Raw genomic sequence first — 17,775 nt, 5'->3', positions numbered from 1 at the left:
TAAAGAAAATCCCCAAAAATTTTAACACCAAAAAGAAACCCCTAAATATATTTAGCACAATATGAAAACTCTAAAAACTCACCATATGGATCATACACATTAACAACCGCATCTTGTTTTCGAAGAAACTACTCTGTCAACACCATTATTAAGCATTCGAGTACCATGCTTCTTTAACCTGATTGGGTCTTTGATGTTTGAATAAGTGTTTATCGTATATATATGTAGAAAAAAGCTCTCTCTCTTCTCTCTCTCTAACCTCTCCCTCTCCCTAACGGTAACAACTTTCTAGATCTAAGATCTGAATTTGTGATCCGAAGAGTGGGATTGAGATTGAGAGTTTGTGATCGAGATTATCCATATCCGGTTAAGGCTTCCACTCCGGTGGATCTAACCCTATTTTTCACTTTTGGGCCGGAGGTCCCTTCCACTCCGGTGGATCTGGAAGCAGTCTCTCTACCTTTGTGTAGGGGTAAAGTCTGTCTACATCATACCTCCCCCATAGCCCGGCTTATGTCAGGATTAGGTACCTTGTTGTTGTTGTTGTTGTTGTTTATCGTATATATATGTGTTGTGTTTGTTAGAAAGTATGAAGAAAAAAAGAAATGATTTGGTAGTTATATCTGTGTACATATATATTCATCTGGTAACGTGCGTTGGTGTAAAATACATAAATGCCCGTCACGTGGGGCTTAACGGCTTAAATCAAATGGATCCGTCAAAGTGGACGATGGTTGCAAGTGAAACATGCCTCCAGGGACTATCCATGCGAAAAAAAGATGGGAGGGACTGCCGATGCAAAAATTGGTAAACCACAAGGACCAAAAATGCATTTAACTCAAAAATAATTGCTTAACTGTGTCTGACTAATAATTAACGGTATACTGATGACCTCCCTTTAAAGCCATAAATCCACATCAAAACAAACCAGAAAATGCACTACTCCAAGTTTTCATGAAGTAGCTATTCATAGTCATAGATTTAGTATAAGCTTTCTTTCACTGATATAGAAAAATGAGTACAATTCATCATTTATACAAAACTTTTCACTCTGGATTCAAAACAACCATGAGAAAATGGAATTGAAGGAAGTTTTTCAGCAGTTGAGTCCACATTGTTTGACATCAGGTCCTTTAGTTTTCAACACGAATGGGTCGATTCTGACCCAAAGCAACGAGAAGATAGAAGCAAGAAGTATGGACCATATAACCACAATTGTTGGTGTCCTGTTTGCCTTTCCCATAAGACCTTTGAGGAACGGGTATAGATGAACAATCACCCAGAATGCAAAAAACAGCTTCCCGAAGAGAGGCCCCCATGATTGGTAACCGTTGTTTATGGCATCAGAGATTCCTGCCACGACTCCAACCATGTTAATGATCAGGATAGTAGTTGGAGGGATAAGAAGTGTTGTCCATTTAATAGCGTATAGTTCCCCGAACTCTTCATCATCTGATGCTTTGGATGTGACTGTGAAGTTGGTATCGATTCCTGCTAAAACTTTTAGTAGACCTTGTATAACTGCAAAGAGATGAGCTGATACACCACCTATGACCCAAAATTGCTCGTTTCTCCACCATTCCTCAATGCTGACTCCACTCCATCGCAGCTCGAGAATGCCAGTTATGAAGATTGAGAGAAAGAGTGAAATGAAGAAGAGACTTGCCAATGTGCTTATCTGTATGAAGTTAGATAGAAAATAAAATTAAGAGATTTAAATAGATTGTATAAATAATGGTGTCTAGGGGAGAAATATTTTGATACCTCTGGCATAATAAACTTTCCGGTGAGCAAGCATATGGCAGGGAGGGTACAATAAGCAAGAAGTGGGATAGAAGTGAATGGATAAACTGTTGTGTTTACATATGCGAATCTCTCAAGCCATTTGAGATTGCCTCCTTTGTAACCATACAAAAGAGGGCTGTGTCTACTGAAAAAAATCTCGACAGAACCAAGAGCCCAACGCAGAACTTGGTTAAGACGATCTGATAGATTAATAGGAGCTGACCCTTTAAATGCAGGTCTTTTTGGCATACAATATATTGACCTCCAACCACGGCAATGCATCTTGAAACCTGTTAGAATATCCTCTGTGATAGACCCGTAAATCCATCCCAACTGCATAGTAAAGAAAGATACTTCAGGACTATGAAATTATCAACCATTAGGAAAGATAAAACATTTTGTAAAAAACTGACTATTATACCTCAAGACCCCATTCAGTTTTGTCTTCATACCCACAACTGATGACGTGAATGGCTTCTTTCAGAAGTATTGCGGGGCTTGAGGATGGCGGAACTCCACCATCAACCATCAAAGTGGAAGTGACAAAAATAGCTGACTGTCCAAACTTCTTTTCAAAGTTCATTTGAGACTTCAGAAGTTCCTTATCATCACCATCAAATCCTGATTTGCCGAAGCAACAAATAAAATTAAAAAGAGAATGTCTGATAAGTATTGGCGGAATATGGTTATTAGTTGAGGGATAAGAACTTCACTAACCTTGGACATTTTCTATATCAGCACCTGTTCCATGTTTTTCATACTTTGGATTCTTTTTGCGGCGCCCAAAACAAGGGCAGCAGTCACAGCTTACCATCTTTGGTCTTTTGGGACCTTTTGGTGGTTCATATCCATACAATGCTTGTCTTCTGAAAACACATCCTGTTCCCACATATACCGGGCCTTGAATTCCATCTAAACCTTTCATGTTAATCTGCCAAAGATGAAAACACATCAATTAAGGAACATATTTCATACATTTATATGTACACATTTCAAATGTTTAAAAGGCTTACATCAAAGAAGACTGTGTTCCTGTTGGCATATCTATCATTTCTGTCTATTCCATCAAACCTTTGTGGAAACTGAACATAACAGACCTTTCTTCCTATTTGTGGATCCATTAAGAAGCACATTGCCTCACGTGCAGCTTTGCTGTTGTTTAGGTAATGATCACAATCCAAGTTCAGCATAAACGGAGCATTTGTTAGAACTGCAGAGACTCGGACCTGTAAATCATAGGAACTTCTTAACTTGCAACAATGATACATGACATTTTATTTGTTTATTGCATATTTTTTACATACCAGGGCATTCATAGCACCAGCTTTTTTGTGATGCTGAAAACCAGGCCTCTTCTCACGGGAAACATATACAAGACGAGGAAGCTCATTTCCTTCGACATCAGTTCCACCACTTTGACCAAGAAACACTTGAATCATTCCCGGGTGATCTTTTGTGTTATTCCCGGGCCATGGTGTGCCATCTTGCATGATCCATCCCTCTGCAGGTGCTTTCAAAGCTTTTGCTACAAGTGCATTGACACGAACCTTAAATTCTTCATATTCTCTCTGCAGCCCACGAAAAATAAAACATAAAGAGCTGCAAAATAGGTAACAAATTTAAGAGCTTTGAAATATTATGGTATCCGAATTACGGACCTTCATAGCTCGACGTTCTTTGACAAATGTGGGTTGAACTTTATCCTTCAAGTAATCGATTTTGTCAGAGAAGTACATCTCTGGTGCTCGTGGCTCTATGTTAAATTTCTTACAAAATGGAACCCATTTTCGTGCAAATTCTGCAGTTTCTGATAGGGACTCAAAAGATAGCATTGAAGCTCCATCATCAGATATGTAACACGATATTTTATCGACAGGGTAGTCCATAGCTAGAATTGATAGAACTGTGTTAGCTGTTACAAGCGGAGGTTCTTTCAAGGGATCCACTGTACTCACAAATATATCAACCGGGCACAACATGTTTGGTTCACCTTCCCTCTCATACCTGCATCAGTAAGTTATATTAAACTCCAATATCTATTTTCTCTAAGGAGTTGTTTGGTTTGACTTCCCTCTCATACTTACTGAGAAGTGAGAACCAGTCTTGATTATAACTGGATATGGCAAGTTGAGCACGCTTGGCAGGTTGGGTAGTACCTAGTAAGTCTAATATATTTGGGTAGTACCTAGTAAGTCTAATATATTTGGGTTCAAAGGTGCATTTTTTCGATGTGTTTCATTTCAAAAAATGCAGGATTGGGTTGACCTGACTATTACTACTTCGGTTTCCATGTTTATAAATAGTGAATGCTTAAACTAGGAATGAATTTATTAACTAGAATATTACTTATATCTAAACATATGTTTAAATATGTTAGACCCTTTCACTTTTAGCTGAATTTTTTGATACTACATTTTTGAAATAAATCACAATCCAAATCGACCCGATATTAGTAAAAAAGTCAAAATTCCATCTCTACTAATGAATGTGGAGTTTTAGGTACCTCAGAGAAAGGCGATCAAGGTAAGTTTCACGATCAATTGGGAACCATTTGGGAAACTGATCCAGGATCCATGAGAATGCAAACCAGATTTCACAGATAACCGAAGTCAACCATAACCCGAATGCATCATGCACAGGGTTCAAGATTCTATACCGAAGAAAGATAGCCAAGATAAAAAGCCGAGCCACAATCACCATTCGGTAGGGATTAATCTTGCTGGATGCAATAGGTACTTTTCTTGAAAGTGGCTGTCTTGCTTCATCTAACCTGTATAATTAACATAAAAAACTTCCATTGTTAACTCTTTTTGTTAGCTAAAGTACCAATATGGTAACACTTTCAAGTTTTGAATGTTTAAGTGGACTAATATTATCACAACACGTCATCTTAAGAAGTTTATGTTTAGTAAAAATGTATTGTATGTTGATATTGGTACAAAATTTAGATATATGTTACCTACACTGGTATTTTTCGGAAAACAAAACAAAAGGTATATAAGCAAATTATGTCTTAAACCCTTATTGAAAACACACACATGGCCATGTCAGGATCGGCGGCATCATCAATTTCAGCTCCAAGATTCCCCTGCTGCATTTTCCAGTCATCCATTCTTTCTTTCCACCCTCCATCTTTCTTTTCATCCCATCTTGCACTTCCTGTAAAACGATATCTCAGTTATCTGTTCATAATGAGCATATCTAATCTGAAAGGTAGAGCTATATCAACTGTAACTGCTTATATCGTAGATATTTACCATAATCAGGTGATGCATAAGGATGCACTCGTTTATGAAGTGATGATAAATGCTCCACATGCGGTTGGCTTGATATTGGAAACTCACCACTCACCTGCATCCATCAGGTAGGTTTTTTATTTTTATTTTTTTTGGTAACAGCAGGGTAATAAACTTGCTAGAAATGGGTTACAAAGTTGCACAGATACAATAAAACAAAAATTAGGATTTGAAATCCAATCAATTCAACTAATATTGTAATGGTTATTCCTAATTTGGTGCCCAAGATTCACAGATCATGCAAGGGTGCATTGATGACACACATAGTTGAAAGATTTGATAATCGTTGAAAGATGGTCGAGTCAGGTATAGTACGTAACAAGTGAAAACCTGTCTCTTCAGTACCGAGTTTGGTGTTGGGTTGAACCACAAACATTTTGTAGTCCAAATTTATTAGTTTTTTATTTATTTTTAAATTAGTAATGTTCTGATTATAAAGTAATACTATTAAAGCAATAATGCAGATATTTTTATAAAAAAGATTTAAAACGACTTTCAACTTGCTTGATCTGTTTAGCTAACCTTTTTGACCCGTGTAAATTTACAACCAAAATAAACCCATTGATATTATATAGTAATTGGGTCAAAATTTCGACCTATATTTCATGATACGAAAACTATCTTATTAGGCATGAATTAAGAGTCTTTGCTTACATTTCTAGATCGCCCTGCAATAACTTGCGGGTATTGGGCATTGTCATCATCTTCATGTCCTCGTCCATAACTCATCTTTCCATGAAGCATTGCTTCTGCAATGTCCTTGTTCTTGTGTTGTTCATCATCAATGTTAAACTCATACTCAATGTCATCCACATCTTCCTCATCATCATCTCCCTCAACCCTTGGACTGCCTAATAATATTTCACATGTATATATGCATATCATATTAATTTCCTTTTCAATCAAATCTTCTCACAAAACGATTCATTTTTGAATTTTGAGATCAAAGATCAAACTATATCTACCTTTGAGACGTTTGTATCTGGTTTTGCACTGGGGGCAGTTCTGGCTGCCTTCTCTTCTTTCATACTCATAACATGGCCTGCAGACTGGAAACCCACATTCGTTACATGCTACAAATAAATCACCATCTACTGTAAGGCTGATCTCATCACCACATATTTCACAAACTTGACCGGTCATATCCTTGATAGGCTTGTGCTGTTCAAACATCAAATGCAAAGTAATACTAACTTAGAATCTTGGTTTTAACATCATTGTATACATATATACGTTTTTCACCCTATTGACCATTTGAATATGTTTAATTAATCACCCTAGCTGTAAAATTATATACTCTATATAACTGAAAAAAGGAATTTAATTAGTTGCTAATCCTGACTTCCTGAGTTTTTAGTGATTAGAATCATGAACTAATATGTTGCTAATGAAATAGTTTTGTAACTACGTATTTACATATGTCTTAATAGCGTTCAAGTGGTGATTGGGATATATATAAATTTGTGAAAACAAACACTTGATTATGTAGGCATGCTAGATTGCTAGAGGTTCTCATAATCAGCATTTTCATTTTCAAGAATTGAATCTAAATGCATTCTAATATGGGTTTAGTGAGGGTGTAAGTAATTTTTATACTTAGTCTATTGTGTGAATGTAACTTTTATTTGGTTCATTGTATGTAACTAATTCGCTAAATTGAACGATTAATGTAGAAGTGTATACGTGGCACACCATATGAGCTGTCACGTAAAAGTTTTTGATTGGTCAACGTAAAAATTTTACGTTAATTGTTCAAATTTAGTAGGTTAGTTACATACAATTAACCAAATGAAAGTTACATTACACAATATAAAAAATGTAAAAGTTACTTACACTTCCAAATACTTAACCCTTCTAATATATGTACTATACATTTTTTTGTTCTTTCTTTTAGACAACTCAGTAAGCGATAAAACTCGAATACATGATCACAAACAAGGAACACTTTTTTTTCTCTCTCTATATATATATATACTTAATCATGCTTGCACTCATGATGAATTCAGACTAGATTATGCATAAACAAAAAGCTTTGCAAATCTTTATGCTAGCTAATTTCTACTTTACACACATTTATATGTATGTTTTTAATTACCTCTTCATGGCCATGGATGACGACGAGTTCATTGCGGTTGTGGGAACCAGCGACTAAGCCGGCGCTAGCTTGCATGGTGGAAAACAAAGAGAGATGATGGTGGTGAAAGTTGTGACGCCAAGAATAGCTAGTCAAAGGTGGTTGATGGGGTAGCAAGCAAAATGAAGGCCGGGTTCTTTTTAATAGAAATAAAGGTGGTGGGAATGTTACTTTCCTTACAGATTTAATGTGTCCCTCATACACCTAATGAGATGGTATGTTGTTGTTTGTTGGTTGCTGGGTCTTTCATTGCCTTGAAGTTAAGTTAACTTTAAATCTGTTTTTTTTTTCAACTACCTTCTAATTCTTTTCAAAATAACAATTGTGATTAAAATTAAAGATCAAACATAATGTTTCTGACGCTGATACATAATAAATGATTAAAATCAAGAAACAAATTTGATTAAATCCATATCAACCACATGTAAATCAATACTCTTGGTACTGTTTTACATATTCGTGTGAAAAATACTCTCACATTTTTATGCTTAAACAATTAAGGATTTAGTCATTAGATAACTAATATATTTTCTCTCATTTACATGGTTACTCATTTAAATAGATTATTGATATATATATATATCATATCACCTATATTTTCTAATTTTTACATGGTTGACCAAATATTGACTAATGACTTACAATAACATGTTAAACTATATTCTTACTTTTTTGTTTTTCAAAAAATTATTAACTTCTGCTTTTATATATGTTTCTCCTATATCTCTCAGTTAATTGATTCATCGTGGTTCACAATATGGACTTTAATTAATTCATCTTGCTTCTAATTCAATTTTCGCTTGAACAGTGGATTTACTTATTCAGTTATTTGGATGGATTTTAATTTGGTTAGGCTGACTTTCAATTTGCATCGTGGGTCAGTTGGATTTTACAAATTAATTGGTGGAAATTAGGGATGTGTACGGTTTGGTCCAAACCGGCTACCATTTAAACCGAAGTATTTGGATGGATTGGTTGATTTTAAATCAAAATTTTGAACAGTCGATTTGTTTTTTTTCCGTAAACGATTTGTATGGTTTGGTTTTAAATATTATATAATCCGGTTGAACCAAACCGGGCCATTTAGTTATAATAATTGTAAGTTTATATTTATATTAATAGTTAATAATGTAAATTACATATACTTATTATTTGTCAAAGTTGTAGACATGATATCGAATCTTAAATTGTTATGTTTGTTTTGTGTAAATAAGATTTATGTATATTTTGTTATGTCATGATATTGAATCTTAAATGCTACGTATTATTTTATGCTTTTATACATTTACTTTCAATAAAATATAAAAAACCGTTTAACCGTACAAACCAAACCGGGTTAATTGGTTTTAGTTGGTTTGGTTCGACATAACAATTTGGACGGATTGGTTTGAAAAATTATGAAACCGTATGTATTGGTTTGATTGAGATTTTTGGCTAAAACCGTCCAAACCGGACCATGAACATCCCTAGGTGGAATTCTTTGTGCTTTTTTTTTCTTTTCTGGTCGTTTCCTTTTTTTCGTGTGTATATGGGTATTAGTTAATGAGTAAGAGAGATAGCCTAAACTTTGCTTTGCTAGCTGCTAGAATAAATCGTATTAAACAGATGGATGGTGAGGAAGGGGGTCAACCCTCCTTTTCTCATATTAAATAAACCTAAAGATGCACCTGTTAGGTTGTTAATGTTGAAAACACTAGTGATGAGAATGTGCCTACTGGTGGTACATCATCTGTTATTTTATCAAATCAATTGTGGTTATTTGGATAGTTTTGTGAGACTTATGGTTGATCAAGATATCAAGTAGATGTTAAACAATGCAATGAAGGAAGCTGCAATCAAGACTGTTTTACAAGAAAGGATTTGAAGTGCTCAGTTTATGCTTATGAGGGATTGAAGATGTACATTTATTGCCTTCTTGAATTTTGGGAGCAAAATGCATTTATTTATATTCAAGGGTGATTTATGTAACTTAAAATAAGGTTTGGCTATATAAACCAAACCCTTGTCACTGTTCCGATTAAAGGAGCTCCAACATGAAAAGTGTTAAAAAGGAACAAGATCTTTTGGAGTCCAAGATTTCAAGTCTATCAAAGGAATTGGAAACTTCCAACAAGAAGATGAATGATACTATCTTGGAGAGCAAATCAAGAGAACTTATTTTGCAAGAAAAGATTTCAAATGTTCAACTTCAGTTGCAAAATGAGTCCTCCATTTTCTTAACCATGGAGAGAAAGTTTATTGCTGAGATGAACAAAGTTGAGAAGGAGAGACAAGATGTTTGCAACAAAATCAAGACTCTTGAAGAAAAATGTTTGCAATCTCAATCAAATGAAACATCTTTACAAAAGAGAATCTCTGAACTTGAGATTGAATTGCAAACACAATCAACATCTTGTGACACTCAAAGTGATGATGACCCAGTTTATCATGATACAAGTCCAATACTTCCAACTGAACTTGATGTTTCAAAGAAAGTTTCCACTGAGTCCATCCCAAAGAGTTCTAATGTCAATGTGTCATCAACTCCTGCCCGAAAGATGTCTCAGTTTACCAATTACTCATTGGAGAAGAGTAAGAAGTATTCAACATCATCTACAGTTGATGGATCAGTATCTTCAGTCTCATTCTTATCATTTGAAGACAATACCAAGTTCATCTCTCAAGCAAAATCTAAGTTGAAGAAGCTGAAATGTCAACAAGTATACAAACCAAAGACAACCGAGTCAAAGTCATTCAAATATTCACTTTTGAAGCTGTTTGACCTTGCACCTTCTCTAGTGCAAAAAGTGAATGACTTTGCTTCTCCACTTCTTCCACGGAAAATTCACTTTTCCTCAACGTCAAGTTTTCATCCTCCGTGGAGTGCAGATTCTATTTGTCGAATCGATGACACGTAGATATGGAATGTCAAGACAAAAACCGTTGGGCCTACACAAAAATGGGTCCCAAAGGTTGTTCGTAAGTGATTCGATGAATATGGCTTATACACATGTCAGTGTATAACCCGGGCTAAAGATGTTTATTGGATTACTACTTCATAATGGTTGATTCCCAGTTTTGACTTCAAAAAGACATGATGAACATGAAGACTCATATTCATCATGACGGGAAGAAAAAGAACAATGAAATCGAACAACCTTAATGTTTTCTTGAAATTTGATGGGAAAAAGAAGAATTCATCAGTTGAGGGGAAGAAAGATAAATTGTTGACTAAAGTGATCCCAAAATTATTCTTTGAAGATAGTTATCGCCAACGTGGTGGGTACGCCGCGGGTACACCCTATACATAAGCGTTGGTGGTACGCAAATATGATTGTTTGATCGAGGGGAAGTTTGTGATGAAAATGATGTTTGTCCAAATGCCTTAAGAGAGAGATTCATTAATTAAGGGGAAGTGTGACAAAGTTAAGTTTGTCAAGAAGAGGCTTTCATGTTCAAATCTAAAGAGCCAAGATCAAGTTTCTGCAATGCTTATACTCTGAGAAGTTCAAGACTTAAAGATACATCTTTAAGGTAAGTGTGAAGATTAAAGACGTAAAGTCAAGTTTAATGGAAGATCTTGAAGACAATGAGAAAGCTTCGAAGACCTTCATCAACAAATTCGTATTTATAGATGATGTCGTGTATGAATTACATTTCAACACCAAGGGGAAGAATGTTAGAAATCTAAAATGGTGTTAAAATGTAATTATTTTAATAATGGAAGGAGTATTAGTGAAAGTTAGTTAAGTGTATAAATACTCCTGTCCATACCCAAAATTGTAAGCCTCAACCCCACATTTATCCTAATCATTCATATTAGGTCAAAAATCGACTAAGTATAATTTGTTCAAAATAGTTGAAGCTCAGTGAAGAATGCTTGCTCAGGATTCTGAAGTCATTCAGAATATAGCTCACTGAAGCTTCACTTCAGATTCAGAATCAACCAACACTGAAGACGTTCAGACGGAAGTCAAAGACTGAAGACTGAGGAAGAAGATCATCTAAGAAGCAGAGCTCAGAGAAGATCTTACCTGAAGTTGAATCTGAAGAGGCTCAGTGAAAAAGTACTTACAACATTTTTTCACTGATTACGAGGAAAGTCTTTTTGCAGCTTTAACTACCTTTACCCGGTTAATTACTATCAACCTGGGATTGGGAAAGTTTTAGCAAAAAGGTTAGGAATAAAGTATGTCAAGTCACATCAAGAAACTTACATACTTTACCTTAAACAAGCATGTTATGGATTTGTCCCACGAATCCATCCAACCATATTCAGTACGGCATATTGCCATGTCATCAGGACATGTTTGCCTATAAATATAAGACTTCTCACACTTGCAATATTGCTTGGAACTTTGGCAATTGCAACGTGTGATATTACTCTAAGTATTCTTACGAGTAATTCCTCGTCGCATAGATCATTTGTATTTCTGGGTTGTTTAGATACTTTCACAAGTGTGATTATCTTTGTTCCGCAACAACTCTTGTATTTTGTTTATAAGCAATAAATAAAATACATTGAAAAGTACATCTCGACTCATTGCCATGATACTTGATTATATTTAGTAATTTATATAGTTTCAAGCAATTATATCTTATTACTTTTATCCATTATCTGGATCGTAATTCTAACTAGTCATATCTAGTTTCGATTTACTTGCCAGTCGGGTTACTTGATATAACTTGTGATTATTATTGTCTAACCTTATATCTTGTTATATCTTGATCTTGTGTACATCTTGTTAGGTGAACTTACATTTGGTATCAGAGCCAGGTTAAATGATTAAGTTGTTATACCTGTTTTGATCCTACAAGATGTCTGGAACCGAACAACCAAACCCTAACCCAAATGCCAATATGAATCAAAATCCACCACCTCCACCACCAGCTCAACCCAGTGTTCATGTTCACTTTCCAAACAATCCGGTACCTAAATTTAATGGAATTAGTGACACATTCATTACTTGGAAGGCATGTATGCTCAAGTACATCGCTGGTGTTGAAAGACACTTGACCACCATTCTTGTTGAAGGTCCTTATGTTCCCATGAATGCATCAACTGTTGTCTTTAATCAAGATGGGACCCCTAGGTTAACACCCAAAGAGAAAGATCATTGGTTAGAAGAAGATCATCGTTTGGCTGACCTAGACTCTAAATTACAAAACATGATTCTCTTTGCTGTCCCAGAAAGTTTGAAACCCACTCTTGTTTTACTTGATAATTCTAAGTTGATGTGGGAAGAATTGCTAACACAATTTGAAGGAACAAAGGAAACTGTCACCACAAGAAAAGTTTTTTTAAAATAAAAAATATGAAGCATTTTTTGCATTACCAAATGAGTCTTTAACTGAAACATATCTTAGATTTACAAATTTGGTCAATCAATTAAAAGCTCTTGGTGTCACAAAAGACAATGAAATTTTGCTTGAAAAATTTTGTGATACTTTGCCTTCAAAATGGGAAAATTTGATCATGGTGTTAAGACAAGGCAATATCCTTCACAGCCACACTCTGGCCTCTCTGTATGGTACTTTTAGATTTACTGAGAAAAACAAAGCAGAGAGGCTGTGGCTGAGCAAGATGCAAAGAATCATTCATCTACCAAGTCAACTCTGGTTCATTATTCTGAACCTCAAGATACTGCCCTACTATCTTTTTAGAGTGATCAGTCTGACTCTGTGAAGAAGATAGTAGCTGAACTAATGAAAGTTGGTATTGCTGATTATGCATCACATGAATGTGATTAAGATGATGATGATGATCTGGTTGCTATGATTGCCAAAACCTTTAATAGTTTTAAATTTAAAACCAAAAGAAATGGCAAACAATTTTCTTCAAACAATACTGTTGATAAGTCCAATCTTGAATGTTTTAAATGTGGAAAGAAAGGACATTTTATGAAGGAATGCAGATCATCACAAGCTTCCTCATCACACACTGCCCCTAACCACTCTATCTTTCAGAAGCCAGATGATGGGTATAAAGCTAAGTACAAAAAGCTGAAAGCCCACATGGCAATGATGGCACAAGAAGAATCCAACAAAAATAGCTGCATGGTAGCTGATACTGAAAAATGGGAGGATTCTGACGAGTCATCTGATGACGAAGAAGAAATAAGGGATATGTGTTTCATGGCTCGTGAAGATCAAAGTCATGTTGTTAAGTCTGATGTGGAATCTGGTCGTTGGGTGGATATTATCATGAAAAAGGTTAGTGAATTTGGTTTTGAGAATGATGGACTAAAACTGGATCTTTTAGTTCGAATTGAGGCTGACATATCATATGTTGAGACTGTGCGTTCAGAAAGTATTAAAAATTTTGAAATAAATTCTTCTGAACTGAACGCCAGTCAGGCCAGATTAAAAGAACTGAAAGATGTTTAGTTGACCCTGAAAAGTTATCAATCAATGGTTTCAAAATTAGAATTGGAAAAGGAAGAACTGAACATCATTTTGGAAAAAGAACAAAAAATAATAAAATCTTGGATGAAATCACCTTTTCCAGAAGCTCCCATAAAGAAAACCTTTGAAAACCAAAGAATCGCCTATGGCACTGGTGATCTTCATCTTGCTTCTGTAATAACTGATCTTGATGCTCTTCCAAAAGAAATGAGACCAGAAATTGTTTTTAAAGATCTTGGAAAATCAAAACTGATAACTGATCAAGCCCAGGAACAACCTGAGGGCAAATCTGAAGCATGTCAGACCAGTGCTTCAGAAAAGAAGGCTAAATCCAAGAAGCCTTCCCCTCAATCTTCAAATCAGGGTTCCAAAACCAGAAAAAGGAGAAGAATGTCATCCCTGCTGAGCCTTTTACCTCAGATTCTGGTAGAGCTCAGGTGTCTGATCAAGAATCTATTTTGTTAAGGATTGAAAGTCAATTTCAAAATTTGGCTAGGCAAGTAGCAAAGCTGTAATGCACGATTGAAAAATGTTGAAAGCACTCCCCAAAATCCCAAACAAAACCCAAAACCTTTTTCAAAGAAAATTAAACAAGAAAAGCAAAAATCTGAGAAGAAAAAGGTTTCTGAGGTCATTAAACCAACTGTTTTTGTGTCATCAGAAATTATGACTGAAATTCCCTTTGATCCATTTGTTCCCCACATACCAAAGAAATCTGAGATTGTTCAGGGAAAGTCCAGTGAACCCATCAAAAGATGGGTTCCCAAAAAGAACTAATTTTTGTGTATGTGCAGGGTGACCGCAAAAAGAATACTTGGTTTCTTGACAGTGCTGCTGGCAGAACCATGACTGGTCACAAATCCCTGCTGGAGGAATATAGGGTGCAAGAGGGGCCCTCAATAACTTTTGGTAATGATGATCATGGACAAACTGAAGGATATGGTATTGTGAATAACGGTCAGTTCAAATTCACAAAAGTTGCATATGTGAATGGTTTGAAATATAACCTGATCAGTGTCAGCCATCTTTGTGATGATGGCTTTAAGGTTTTATTTGATATTTCACAAGGCACCATATTCAACAGAGATTGGAAGGTAGTAATGATTGCTCCCAGAAAAGGAAACATTTATGTAGTAGATATGAACAGTGCTACTTGTTAGAGCACATAAAGTGCACAATCTGTTGTCCGATGCAATAATTCTAAAAGGCTAAGAACTATTAAGTTAATAAGGCCCAGTTTGTTTGTACAGCCTATAAATATAAGTCTTAGGTCACGAATTTAGGTTGATGATTTAGTTGCAACATAGAGTCATTCACTAGGTTCTCGAGGTAGAGATCTATACCTCGAGATACCGCCCAAACTATCACGATTCATCTCGATGATTGTAATCCGTAATCATTGTAGATGTTGTTCATACGGATTCATCTTGTAATCATATGATTAATGATAGTATTTTTGTGTTGATCTCCTGTTCTTATTATCTTCGTGTGTGTTTATCATGATAATCATTAATTAACCCTAAAGACGATCATAGACGGATTCCGCACATCTATGATTGTTAGATCTCGTGTTAATCGATCCGGGAACGTGCTGAAACACGTTTTCTCACTACTTCTGAACAATGTTTCTATACAAAGGCTGATGAGGACACCAATTGGTTGTGGCACAAAAGGTTATCCCATCTCAATTTCAAAAATATAAATAAGTTGTCAAGAAAACAACTTGCTGATGGGATACCAGCCATGTCTTTCAATAAAGACAAGCCATGTCCAGGGTGTGAAATGGGAAAGAAGAAACGAGCATCTTTCAAAACCAAGCAAAATTTCAGCATCACTGAACCACTTCACATGTTACACATGGATCTCTTTGGTCCTATGAATATTCAGACAAGAGCCGGGAAGAAGTACACTCTGGTTGTAGTTGATGAATATTCAAGATACTGTTGCGTAATCTTGCTCAGAAATAAAAGTGAAGCTGCTGCTGAAATTATTGTTCTCATCAAACAAATTGAACTCAAGCACAAGCAAAAAGTTCGTCAGCTCAGAAGTGACAATGGCACTGAATTCAGAAATTCCACTCTGGAAACCTTCTGCATTGACACTGGCATATCTCAGAACTTCTCCTCAGCACATACTCCAGAGCAAAATGGTGTTGTAGAGAGAAAGAATCGAACACTGATTGAAGCTGCCAGAAGTATGTTGAATGAGTCAGGTCTTCCAAAATGTTTTTGGGCTGAAGCTGTTGCAACTGCTTGCTACACTCAGAATCGTTCCATTTATGTCAAAAGACATAAGAAGACTGCCTATGAAGTACTCAGAAATAGAAAGCCTAATATTGGATATTTTCATGTTTTTGGATGTCCATTATACATTCTGAATGATTCCAGCAAATTGGGCAAATTTGATGCCAAAGCTGATGAAGGGTACTTCCTAGGTTATTCAACAATTCGCAAGGCCTTTAGAGTCTATAACAAAAGACTTGAAAAGGTTGATGAGTCAGTTCATGTTACCTTTGATGAATCAAATTCTGCAATCTTTGATAAACCAGTCTCTGAACCACCTTCAGAAAGTCCTCTCAGTTTCAATGATTCTGATCAAAATGACAAATCAGATTAGTCACCTGAACATGTTTCTGTTCAATCCAGTTCAGAACCAACTTCAAATCAGCAAAGTAACATTCCATTCTATCCTTCAGTCACATTCAAACTACCTACTGAATTTACTATTGGATCAGACGTGCGTGTTACTCCTCACATATCAGTTTCCCCTGAAATACCTCAGAACGAAGAATTTCATGATGCAAATCGTGATTTACAAGATGATGAAGATGATGAAACTGAAATAGTTTATTCTGATCCATCTTCTGAAGTAGGACAGAGGAGTTCTTGCACTGATATCATTGTTCATCCTGGTCATTACTCTAAATGGACTCGCTCACATCCAATTGATCAAGTGATTGACGATCCAAGTAGAGGGGTTCAGACCAGAAGAGCCACAAGCGATCAATGCTTATACGTCAGCTTCTTATCACTGATAGAACCGAAGAAAATTGACGAGGCTTTGAAAGATCCAAGTTGGATTGAAGCCATGCAAGAAGAGCTCAACCAATTTGAAAGGAACAATGTTTGGGAGCTTGTTCCATGTCCCCCCAATCTGAAGAAAGAACCAATTGGGACAAGATGGGTCTTTAGAAACAAGGTAGATGAAGATGGCCATGTAATCAGAAACAAGGCCAGACTTGTTGCAAAGGGTTATGTACAAGAAGAAGGAATTGATTTTGATGAGACTTTTGCACCAGTGGCAAGACTAGAAGCTATCAGAATTTTCTTAGCATTTGCAGCTCATCATGAGTTCAAAGTCTACCAAATGGATGTTAAAAGTGCATTCCTGAATGGAGAGCTAGAAGAAGTTGTGTATGTGTATCAACCTCCAGGGTTTGAAAGCAAAGAAAAACCTCACTGGGTGTATCAACTGAACAAAGCATTATATGGTCTGAGACAAGCACCTAGAGCCTGGTATGATACTCTAACTCGACATCTTTTAGATAATGATTTTCGTAGAGGTGCTATAGATAACACCTTATTCATATTGCATGAGAAAAGTGATATCTTACTTGTACAAGTATATGTTGATGATATTGTGTTTGGGTCTACAAATAAAAAATTGTGTGACAAGTTTTCAAAAATTATGTCTTCTGAGTATGAAATGAGTATGATGGCTGAATTGACATATTTTCTAGGTCTACAAGTAAAACAAACCAGTGATGGTATTTTTATTAATCAAGAAAAATATGTCAAAGATTTATTAAAGAAATATCAATTTGATTCAGTCTCATCTAAAGATACTCCAATTTCTGCACCATTAACTTTGGACTCAGATCCTAATGGAAAACCTGTTGATCCCACAAAGTATCGTGGTATGGTGGGATCATTAATGTACTTAATTGCAAGTAGACCAGACATAATGTTTGCAACATGTCTTTGTGCACGATTTCAATCTGATCCCAGAGAAGCACACCAAAATGCAGTAAAAAGAATTTTTCGATACCTGAAAGGTGTCCCCAGACTAGGTCTTTGGTATCCCAAAGGCTCAAGTCTAGATCTCATGGGCTATTCAGATTCTGATCATGCAGGTTGTAAGATAGATAGGAAAAGTACCACAGGTGGGTGTCATTTT

The 17,775-nt window shown here is 35.8% G+C and overlaps 1 protein-coding gene across 1 annotated transcript; it reads right to left on the bottom strand.

The window, feature by feature from the left end:
* Nucleotides 1-980: 980 nt before the first annotated feature.
* On the bottom strand, nt 981-7,403 carry LOC122590639 (cellulose synthase A catalytic subunit 7 [UDP-forming]). The gene is made up of 13 exons (XM_043762816.1): nt 7,177-7,403; nt 6,047-6,242; nt 5,736-5,932; nt 5,043-5,136; nt 4,824-4,944; nt 4,289-4,555; nt 3,444-3,789; nt 3,090-3,353; nt 2,799-3,011; nt 2,503-2,716; nt 2,207-2,406; nt 1,765-2,118; nt 981-1,678 (listed from the first exon to the last, which is right to left on the bottom strand). The coding sequence occupies exons 1-13, from the start codon at nt 7,249-7,251 to the stop codon at nt 1,097-1,099; spliced, it is 3,123 nt and encodes a 1,040-aa protein (XP_043618751.1). The 5' UTR covers nt 7,252-7,403; the 3' UTR covers nt 981-1,096.
* Between the last annotated feature and the right edge of the window lie 10,372 nt (nt 7,404-17,775).

Source organism: Erigeron canadensis, chromosome 3 (assembly GCF_010389155.1).
Source record: "Erigeron canadensis isolate Cc75 chromosome 3, C_canadensis_v1, whole genome shotgun sequence".
Taxonomy (NCBI): Eukaryota; Viridiplantae; Streptophyta; class Magnoliopsida; order Asterales; family Asteraceae; genus Erigeron; species Erigeron canadensis.
Note: the sequence above shows the minus strand (reverse complement) of the source record. Positions and strands in the feature narration are given on the sequence as shown.